General features: G+C 34.0%; 1 protein-coding gene across 1 annotated transcript in view; it reads right to left on the reverse strand.

Moving 5' to 3' along the window:
• LOC106668011 (RNA polymerase II elongation factor ELL-like) overlaps positions 1-12,056 on the reverse strand; it is a 69,357-nt gene that overhangs the window by 1,255 nt on the left and 56,046 nt on the right. Inside the window, exons 3-8 of the mRNA XM_014396372.1 lie at positions 1,155-1,276; positions 958-1,074; positions 674-883; positions 543-613; positions 295-451; positions 28-153 (exon numbers count right to left, since the gene is read on the reverse strand). Of these exons, the coding sequence (XP_014251858.1) occupies positions 28-153; positions 295-451; positions 543-613; positions 674-883; positions 958-1,074; positions 1,155-1,276 (803 nt within the window). The remainder of the gene's footprint in view (positions 1-27; positions 154-294; positions 452-542; positions 614-673; positions 884-957; positions 1,075-1,154; positions 1,277-12,056) is intronic.

Genomic DNA, 12,056 nt, shown 5'->3' on the forward strand with positions numbered 1-12,056 from the left:
ATTACAACATTTTCAATTATTATTTACCCAGGTCGTTTTGCCGTTGGTATAGGTTCTGAAGCTGAAGGTGGGCTTCCGGGGTGAACGCTTGATGGTGATTGTGAAGAGCCACCATCACTACTCCCAGGTGGTGTTAAATTTTCAGGTTTACGTCTAAAAAAATAATATCATAGCTTGAAATTTTACTAAAATTAAATTATTTTAGTAAATTAAATACTACTATTTTACTAAAATTAACAATAACGTGTAAGTACCCAACAAAATTAGTTAAATTTGTCATATTTATAAACTTACCTTTTTAACATTTGCCTATCTTGTTCCGTGTAGAAAGGCCAATCTTCCTGTACATCATTCCACATGTGCCTCATTAAATGGTAAGTGTTGTCTTTGGCGGTGGCAACACTTTTTATAGTATTCATTAGATTACTTCTATCTTTGTCCTTCAGGCCATCTATAAAAATGTTTATTTTATTTATTTATTTATTTTTTTTTGTAAGGTTTCCAACTAAGAACTCATGAATTAAATTTAAAAAAGATCTAACCTCTACTTAAGGCCATAAACAGTTCAGGCTTTTTGTAAGGCCGTACTGCAAGGAGTTGTATGATTCTATCTCTATAAAATAAAATTCCATTAATTTGAACATATTAACTTGCACAAAAAAAACCTAAATACCTGATAGGCCTTTTCATTAGTTCAGGATTTCCTGGTTTCTGTGCGTGGTTATTTCCCTGCGGCCTGGTATGACCAAGGGGAGGTGGAGTGTGACTCGAAGGTGGCAGTCCCATGCTCTTTCTTTGTGCAATTGGGGCTATTCCATTAATTGGTTTCCTCAATTTTATCCTCCTGCCGATGCCAGTTCTGTCCAGTTCGATTTCTCTTGTGCTGGAATTTATTAATTTCTTAGTTTCTTCTAAAAGAAAAAATACAACAATTCCATTTCAAAAATTACTACAAACCAATTTTCTTTTTGCTGTTTTTCAGCCGCCTGCATCCTGCTCCGTGTAGTTTCGTACACATCCTCGTTTGCTTGCACCCGCATCTTGCAAGGCAGGGGTCCGACACTTTCTAAGCATCTGTAATAATTTAAAAAATAATTAAGTAAATAAAAAGAAAAACACTGAAAGTTAGAAACAACTATGTGCCAAATGTATACCTTTGACCGCTGTGTTGTATACATTCAAAACTACCTTGTGGACCTTCTATATCAGAATTACTAGAAAGACTGAATTTAAACCCAGCACGGCCTCTTGATTGCCCATTTGGCAGAAACAGGTGCTGAAAAAACAAACAAAAAACACTTTAAATTTAATAAATATAAAATAAATAACAATTAGACAGTCTGTTATTTGTCTTAACTTCATAAAGCTTTTCAAATAAAACCTCCGAGAAAAGAAAATCTGTAGATAGGCCGCTAGCCTTGAGACTACTTAAATAATTTCTGAAGGCTCATTTTAAGGTATTCATTAGACAAACCAAGAATATCTTCTCACTATATGTTTTAACTACCATTGTTTTTTGATGGTGTGGTTCCTCTTAAATTTTATGGTTAAATAATTCATTGTGCGAATTATTATTTCATAGAAGTCTTTTTGCACATAAATAGCTTCAATTACAAAATTATCATAATTTACATGAATTGTTCTCTTCAAAACTGTCATTTTTTCTATCACTTTTTCCCATTTTAGCCATAATTTAACCAAACCAGCCATTCAGTTGCAGGGCAATAATTTCATGTTAAAGATTTCTAAATGAAGTTCTTTAACAAAACATGCCGTAGACCGGAAAAAGAAATAGTCAGATATATGAGTATGCAAAGTTGTAATAGTGAGTTATAATATATACACCCCTAATGAAACTGATCCTGAGAAGCAATCATTAGAAGAAATTAATTACATAACAAGATCCCTGTAGTGATGATCGAAGAAGTCTGAAAAACTATATGACTGAAACCAACCCAAAAATAGGGCCTAGATACGAACTCTCAGGGAATTGCCACGGAAAATTGTGGTCTAGTTAACCAGGACCATTAGAAACATGGCAAAAGCATCGAAGTTCTCTGAGATCATCATGATCCCTAACATACAAACCATTAGTCTAAGGCCAATGTTTTCTAAATTATTTGAAAAACTTCTTTATTCCTTCTTCCTAAAAGGGTAATAGTAATTATCAAGGAGGAAAAAATAATACTCAACTTCAGTTTGACCTTTGACTACAGCACTCGATTGGATTGACCAGGTCAATCATCACAGCTAATGAAGTAATAGATGTTTCCTTCGATAAATTCTGGCATGAAGGTCTCATACATATAAATAAGAAATTCCATTCCTGGCAACTACTCAAAAAAGTAAATCCTAACTTGCTAACAGATATTGAAATCAAACCAATACAAGCTGGTGTGCAAGAAGGCTATGTATTAGAGCCAGTCCTATTCCCCTCTTTACTAACGATCTACCAGAAACTGAGGAAAATACCACATTTGCTGATGAGATGGCAATTTAGACAGTTGGAGAAAGCAATGCTGAATTGACCCATAAACTGAACACCTCAATATCCCAAATCAATAAATGCAAAGCAAATAATAAAGATGTTTGCAGAAAAATTGGAACATACGGACTTCATTTTACAACAGGTAAATTCAATAAATACCACCTCAATTGTCTTCAAATTTCATACATCAATAAGGCAAATCTTTCAAATAAAATGTAAAGAATAACAACAAACTATTTGGTAGTAAAATCTCAAAAATTCTGTCAATTGAATAATATTTTAATTATAGGTTACGACTTTTTGGCATTAAACAATTTGAATGCTTTAAGGAATGAAAAGAATATTGCAATGTAATGGAAAAACTATTTATTATCATTAGATATACAAAGAGTGCTTATCACAGAATATAGTTCAAATTTTCGGCAGATTTGCTCAAAGAAAAAGCCATTTTTGTAAAAGGTGGTTCTATCTACTCAATCTGTGAGTAGATTCACCTTTTACAAAAGTGAATCTACATACTCACCCCACCTTTATCATTTCTATTATTGATGGGGAAAAGTTTTCTTTAATTAATTATACTTCTATAAAAAAGGATTATTTAACAACTGAGATTTGTCAATACAAATGAAATTAGGCTGTATGTGGATGGTAACGCTAATCTAATAACATGTAATGCACTGTATGTCACCTTAAAGCCTTTTAAAGTTTGGAGCACATATTTTTTGTTTGTCCAATATATAAGGAATTATGGCAGCATTACCTCAAACAATCTTATCAGTGTTAACAATACATAAAAGGAAACAAATTGATAATATCTGCTATTTTATAGCTGGAGGGCTTAAATCGTTAAAATTAAGATCATTTATGTACATGAATAAAAATAAAATATGTAAATTTAAAAAATAATAATCTCCAGTTACTGTATAATAATCCATTGTAATCCCATAACAACTGTTTGTGTATTAATTTTTTATTTTTAGTTTATTTAAGTTGTTTTGTTAAAATGATATGAATAGTGTTATAAATTATTTTTCTTTTCTTTAACTGTTATTAACCTAATTACTATTATTTTGTACCAGCAAATCTAGACTGCCTGTACAATAATTGTATACTTGTATTACAAAAAATACAGTATTTTTTTCTATTATATTCTATAATTTGGTATGATATTTGATGAGCACTTGCGATGGAAAACTGGCCAAAAAAGAGAAGTGATCAAAAACAAATTCAAGAAAATGCATGAACAGGAATTCTCCAATTTCCATTGAAAGTATGTTTTTATTTATTAACAGGATCTTAAGACAATGTGGATCTTATGTAATCCAACTCGGAGGCTGAGCCAGTAAGATCGCTAGAGTCATAAAGGGATTTAGAATAGTGTACAGTCAATGCACCCTGGTACTCATAAATGAAGACGGGCCTCAAAATGGAAACAGTAGAGGAAGCACTCTATAAAGGTGCTTTTGCCCACCATCAAAAGCTTAAAAGCTACATCAACATAGAAGCATTTCACCCACAAGATATTGAACATCTAACCAGTTGACTCGAATGTGTCAAGCCATATGATTAATTGCTGGTGCAGTGATTGTATGGTGTACATAAACAGGAAACTTAACAATTGTTGTCTTGCTTATAAACATCTTTGTAGATTAGAAATGCTTGCTTGACTGATCCATTAATTATATGTTGTTTGTTGACATAATCAGCCTTTTTTTATCCATTGTTTGCATAATAAATGCATTTTGAGCCGTATAAATGCATAGCTTCTCCTCGGTACATTTAAATACTTTTAACTACTATATAAGTATACAATGTTCTGCTCATCAAAATACCTGAGCAAAATACACCTTCCAAACACCAAAATTTCTCTAGTTGCCACACTCAAAATTGTTCTTTTTTTCAATATTTCCTCAATAGACCATATATGTATCATAATTTTTTTTCTCGTTGCAATTTATAATATGTATATTACATGAGCTAGTATGTCAAATATTTGTCCATATTTGTCCATACATAATAAAATCAAGTTTACCTTGGTCAATTTAAACATTATCATCTGCCTATTCTCTGTCCTATCTACTGTTTTAATATTGGGTTGTCCGTAAAATAATGCAGGTTTATGGTTATAAAATAAAAACAATTAAATAAATGATTTTAAATATTTTTTATTAATTAAAATATTAAAATATTCGCCATCACTACCAAAACACTTCTCCTCATGTGATGGCAACTTCTCTATATCCTCTAAATAAAATTTTGAGTCTTTATTATTATCAAATTCTGTAAACGCATTTTCTAAAGACTTTTTGTCAATAAATTTTTTATGTTGTAAAACATTGTTCAGGTGTCTGAAAAAATGGTAGTCGATAGGCAAGAGATCTGGAAAATAAAGGTGAGGTAGAACCTCATAACCAAGATCCAACAGTTTTTGTGTTGTCACATGAGACATAGGGCTGAGCATTGTGTTGTAGCAAAATCAGCCTATTCCGACTGACCAAAGAAAATCGACTGTTGACTTCCTAGTAAAGACTGAATTATTCTCAAGTAACGAAATGCTATTGAGGTAAATACACATTTTTATTTAGAAGAGGATTAAAGTGTTTTCATAAGTACAAAACAATAATCCATGTAAACCGTTTATTAGATAGAGGGGTAATTAAAAGAAAACATGAAACCTGCATTATTTTCCGGACAACCGGACATATATATAATATGACATGCATTTGAAACTACACTTTTTTCAACTGATGGTCCAAATTTATATCATCAATGAGAACTCCACTTTGAATGCTGTTAGGTTTACTGATGCTTTTCTGCCTGTATCATGATAGCAGGCACCGAAGAGTCTATCGAGAACAGGGGATGCATACAATGCCTCAGTTCGTGCTCCCTTCAGTACTACAATTTGGAGGAGGCAGTGTAATGGTCTGAGATGGGATTTGCTCTGGAGGACAAACGGGACTATGTGGAAGTCCGTTATGTCCAAGCAATTATCAAGGAATACATCACTCAAACCAGACCTCATTGACAGGGATTTTCGATTTCTGGATGACAATACATCATAGAGGCAAAGTCATCAATGTTTAGAAAACCTGGGCATTTCCCATCTGCCTCTTCCCTAGACCTCAATCCCATTGAGCACATGTGGGATGCAGTGAAGGCTTTTCGATCACCATCACCACCACAGCCAGCTGGCCTGCAACAACTGAGTGCAGCGTTGCAACATCATTGGAGCTCCATGCTCTATAGAGTGAAATTCCTTATGAAAATAGTGACCCTTATTACTTTTAACAATATGCCTGAACAAGTAACAGAGGTTTTACCAAACAGAGGCCGTGAAATAAGTCCATTTGAAAAAAAAAGAGTTAATGGTAAGTTTAGTAAGTGTAGGCACCTTCTCTCCATATTTATAATCATACATATACAGCAAATGCTGGAGTACAGTTTTTTTAATATAATATTAACAAAAAACTTTGGCCATAAAATGTAATCGCAAAAATCTTTTTTTTAAATTAATTAATTTTTTTTTTGAAAGTGAAGTCCATTCCTAATAATTATAATTAAAACAACGTCCTTATTGCAATTATTATTGATTATTACAGCTTTGGTGTGCATTGTGCTTTAGAAAATATTACTTAGTTAGTTCTTTTTCCTAAAAACAACATCGTTAACAAGATAACGGTATTATTATTCTGATGATGTGGTGAGAAGTAATTGCATTGATTTTGTTCAGTTTTATTCGCAAATCCTTTTGGTTTGCATCTCATACACTGATAGATTGTAGCGTATTATTTAAATGTAATTATATACTCAAAGTTTAAGATAAATATTTCATACAGTTGTTACAATAAGTTCACATACCTATAAAAGAGACGATGATAGTATGTCCATTTCATCTGATGTGTTACCAACATGTTGGTAAGTAGGAGTAATAAAAATTTTCACGAAAATTTTAATTATAAAAATAAGACCCATGAATATTAGAAAAAAAGACAAATTTATGAATCAAATGAGGAAAGCAAACTAAGAAGAGGATTAGAATTGTGGAATTAACCGAATCAATGACTGACGATGTTACTAATTTTCGATCACATTATGAAAACAACAAACAGAAAAATAGGAAATCAAAAGAAATAAAGGCAAAAAATATTACACAAAAGACGGAAATATTAATCCAGCAAAGAAATTTGATATGATGAGTTTACTGCCTTATATACCACTTATTTACCATGAATACTTCATTATGCTAAATGTAAAGGAGAAATAAGTTTAAAATATAATTTTTTTAATGTTTAGTTATCTTAATGAAGTAATTTACATTTTACACTTATTTACTCTATCGCCTTTTTAATATAACTGAAATTAAATAAAAAAATCCATTTCAGTGAAGCTAATGTCCATACAAATATGGACTTAAATTTCCTCTTGTTTTTATTTCTTATAATATGTTATTTTTTAAAGTGGTATATAATAGGAGTAAAAAATCTTTTATTTTTTTAAATAATTTTAATAATTATTATTTCATAATAAATTTAAAAGGTGTGCAGTGTTAAAAATATTATTCAAATTGATTAATGTCTGCTAATTTTTAAATGAATACAAGATAACGAAAAAATTAAAATATCATTATTATTAAAATATCTCGATACATGAAAAAATGAACTTATACCACTTTCAATTATAACAGCACAATTGTTTAAAAAAATCATTGTGACCATCAAACAGAATTATGGAACTAAAACATTTTATTTTGTTATTTTTCAAAAAACCTTAATTACAATTTCATTCAGTAATAATTTCTAATAAATTTCAATGCAATTTATAATAAAAATAAAATAAAAATGCTAGGGAAAGTAAATACTTCAAAACTGGCATATCCCTATTCATTTTTGAGCAATTTATATGAATATTCAACAAATCACATCATAAAATTCTACTAGATAGACTACGTTTCCTTGTCTTTTTAATAAGAAAAACGTCAAAAGTCTCTCCTGGTGGGTTTAGGAGTTAATATTTATAATTAAATAATGAGGTGTCACGAAAAATAATTTATGAAGGAGAAAGAATAGAATATGTTAATAAGAATATTGATCAGGGTTTTTTTTTCTTTCCCAGCATTTATTCAAAACCGATCTTTTAGTGGGTATCTAACACGAACTAAACTGTCTTCTTTGAAGGTTTTTTTCTTATTTTATTGATATCCAAGGGCAATGGCAAAATATTTCGATACCAATTTTGCTATTTTTTGGAACTTCGGACACGATGACAGTACATAAATTGAATTCACTTCTTTTTCTTGTTTCTTCAAGACTAGGGTTGGAAGTGGGCCGAAAGAATATATTCGATCTACTTCCATTTCGACCTACTTCAGCACTTGGTATGGAAGTAGATCGAATTCTCTTATTCTTTTCCCATCTCGGCCCAAGGTTGATACTCCCCGAGGGTCGGGAAGAGAATTTTAAATATCACTGAAACATGTCGAAACCGTTTCATATATAACGTGCAATCGAGCTAGCGGAGTAGGACGAGTGGCTGAAAGGCAGGGGGGAGAGGGACATCATTTACGCTTTTTCTTGGCACGCGGGGTCAAGCATAGCTTCCTGCCAGGGAAGCCCAGGACGGGTGGTCAACGTTCATTACCAATTCCTACGGAGTGGTTTTCAGTAGAAATCAGTTTCGCGTTATATAAAAGTAAAACAAGGCTAAACATGCACTAGTTGTTACGCGTTCCCCTTTGGGCATCGCGACAAGAAAATACGAATCGGCTGTCGTGTCAGTCATGCCTCTGTTCACTGCTTCGTCGTTGTGCAACCTTTTCACAAACTCTATTTTACCACGGTTTTCTTTAATTATTATATAATTCTAGACCCTATGCTCCAAAGACACCTACCGCGTACTAGTCATAGTGGTATATTAGTTATGGGATGGTAACCTTCAAAATTAGAACGGTTTTTGAACAAAACCTCGTGGCCGGACCTTTACAATTTTTTTCTTTATAGTTCCTTCTGAACATTTGCAATGTCAAAACTATATTTCAACATGGTGATGAGGATACTAGGATGCGGGGGTTTGTGCTCCCCAGGTACTAGTAGCCTTCTTACCTTAATAAGGCTCAACATGGTAGAATGCCCCCGATTGTCGAAACCAGAAATGTTATATTTTCTTTGGTGTTTGATCAGCCTTCTCAGTTTAAATATACTTTCCTAAAGGTAGATTGGGGATGAGGCCAGGAAGACAGAAACATTTATTTTCTTGTCGGCAGAATATATCGCCTTCATCAGGACTTCGAAAAAAATCGTTATATTATATGAACAGGTACGTGTGTAGATAACGGATAGCCGGTAGCTCGGCAAGAAAATAAATGTTGTTTCTGTCTTCCTGGCCTCATCAGAAATGTTATCACATGCCGTTTGAACTGGCTTAAGTAAGTTGGGAATGTCACAAATCATATTCGACAATTTATTGATTACAATTTTTTCTGAGTCCTGGAGATGGATTATTAATAGGAAGGAGATGAACGACAATATCACGAGACGATGTCATGGTCGATTCAAATTGACCGACGAACAACCAACGAAAATAGCCTGACTAAAGAGACGATTACTAATAAATGACCAAATTGTAAGGAGACTTTTATAAATTCATTTACTGTTCGGGGAGCCGTCGGGAAAAACACAAAACTACAAAATTTGAGTTTCTTTATGATAGTACTAGCAATCACAACGCAGAGGATAAATTTGCCATGTGAAAAGCATTAAACTAGGTGTAATTAATTAGTACAAAATTGCAATATATTCGTTGTTCGATTGTTATTTTAAAATTTAAATTAACAAAAATTTCTAAGATTACAACGGAATAAATTGTAACAAGGTCATTTAATCCCTTAGTTGTTTTGACTCAAATTTCTTAAGAAATACTGCGAGGAGTCATTTCACTTTTTAAGCCTTATGAACTCAACACGGATAGTTTATCGAGATCCAGTTTGTTCTCAAAAAGAGAGAAAATGAATGGGAAATGTCGGTTTTTTTATCGATTTGATTGTATTGTTAGGCAAATGTGATGATTTTTCGGTTGTAAAATTTCAACTATGCAAATAAAAATTGCAAGTTTCTTCAGATAAAAAATACCTAGGTATGTACATTTACTAACCCGAAAGAATTCGCTGTCGTTCCCCGATGGATGCACGTCTACGGGACAAGCATTGCAAGGTGAAATATTTAACTGCTATTCTCATAAAAATATATCAACAATACATTGTCAAATAAAACATTTGTAAATGTGTAAACTACACTATGCTTTTTTTCCATAAACCAACCAAACCTATCAATCTTAATTCATCCTATCTCGCCCTATCAGCCTCCTTCCTGTAATGAGTAAAATTCTCGAGAAACCCATGTTAAAACGACCCCATCTTTGAATCCCAAGAAATTATTCCGAGTCAACAGTTTCGATTTAGATCCCTGTATTATACAATCCATCAATGTCATTCGTGTTATCACTGTCACTTCCTTCCTCTATTGGGCAGAAGCAGTGTGGTCCGAGTGGGTTCCATGACAGTGCACCCGGGTCTTCTTTGATAGCTGAAGGGCATTCTACCCAGTACCTACAATCTAATCCTAAAATCGTACCTGTCTAACAGTTATTTCTGAGTTAGACAGGGCAAAGCGATATCCTAATCTATCCAACCACTCTGGCGTCCCACAAGGGAGTATTCTTGGACCGCTCCTTGATGATGGATACTAGGAATGAGGGGGTTACCCAAGCACTGCACCCTCTGGCTTATTGTACTTTCCTGGTTTCTTAGTACAGTGCAATCGACTCGATTCCTTCTCTTAAGAAGTACTAGGTCATTGACTGTCGTTGTTACAATTACTTTCCTTGGGTCTTTCTTTGTATCCCAGGTTATGGAGCAGTTGCTTCTCATTCGAAATGATATGGGTTTTCTCCCTCATTGCACGACAAATGGGGATCATCACTGAATATGCTCATGTTGTGTCGATGAACACGTGTACGTTAGTTGGTAATTCACCTGGATAAATGACTTACGATGTCCGCACACAAGACTACAACGAAACTACCTAAACAGAAACACTACAAAAGATTGATATACACCATCGTTCTCTAAGTTACGTGGTCTGATGGTATCCAACTCAGGGCATCGAAAAATTCCAATCAAAAGACCTAAGAAACATGGTTAACCATCCTTTTCATTTGTCAAATCTTACCCTACACCAAGACCTTAATATTAACATTGTTCCAAAAGTAGCGCCCCTGGAAAATCTTAAAACAGGTTACACTGGTAATTATACTGCCTGGTGAATAGGAAATAAGTTCTATTGGAACAGAACATGCCATGAATGCTTGTGCCCCAGAAAATCTTAAAAGAGGTTACACTGGCAAAAACAATCTTCGTAAGATCTGATAGCCATTAAAGCATTAGCATGTAGGCACTCTCAACACGACACGCAAGGATGGCACAATTACACAGAAGACAAACACTTTGAGCCCTGAAGATGATCTCAATAAAAGATCGAAACGTTGGCACGATAAAGAAAATGTTTTTCTGAAACCTACATCACACCCGACCGCATCTCACGATATCTGAATAACTATCGATTAACGGTCACTAATCTCTACACATTAGCATGTAAAATAATCACATCAAAATTAGTCAGTGAATGCATCCAAAATCTACAAAACCTGGAGAAACTCAACAACCTGATGAAATCTTGGGTGCCAGGGCACAGGGGAATTGTGGGTAATGAGAAATCAGATAGTCTGCCAGAGGAGACCATACATAGGACCGAGCCTATACTTGCGATAACAAAAACAAATATAGAACCCTCCATCGCAGAATGGATCCAAACAAAACACACGGAGAAGTGGATAAACTCTAGCGGCGCTAGACATAGTAAACGTATGATGAAACAACCCTCACCAAGATTGGCAAAATCATTGCTGCAATTGGAGAGGGCCAAACTCACTACTAACCGGTAACTGGAATCTGAGCAAACATCTACACAACATGGGTATATACAACGATGATCCCATTTGCAGAATATGTAATGAGGAGCAGGAAACAGCCACCCATATCATCTTCGAATGCGAAGCAACAGCTTTAACCTAACGTATGGAAAAAAACTTAGGGAATAACATTGCAGCAGCGACAGCCAATGTCCTGATACTTCTAAGGAGAAGGATTGAGTCTCTTGCACTGAACTAAGGAACTAGGAAGGTACAATAAGCCAAAAGGCTGCAGTGCCTGGGGAACACAAATCCCGCTTCCTAGCATCCTTTTGTTATCATACCATACCAAAAGTAGCGCAATCTTATTACAAAAAGTTCCGACAATCCCTTTCCGCACATCTCAATGCCTTGGTTCGTCAGCTCAGTTCCACTACCATCCCAGATAATCCTCCCCGTCGACTGAAACATTGATGGCCACGTGATGCCCTACGTAATTTCTACGACGAAGAATATCGAAAAAGTGAAGTTCTAACTCATTATTTATCTCTTCTGTAGGAGGCGTGTTGAATTCATATCAATTGTTTTGGGATTACACCATTTT

The sequence above is a fragment of the Cimex lectularius genome, unplaced genomic scaffold, assembly GCF_000648675.2.
Source record: "Cimex lectularius strain Harlan isolate CLEC.00 unplaced genomic scaffold, Clec_2.1 scaffold108, whole genome shotgun sequence".
Classification (NCBI taxonomy): domain Eukaryota; kingdom Metazoa; phylum Arthropoda; class Insecta; order Hemiptera; family Cimicidae; genus Cimex; species Cimex lectularius.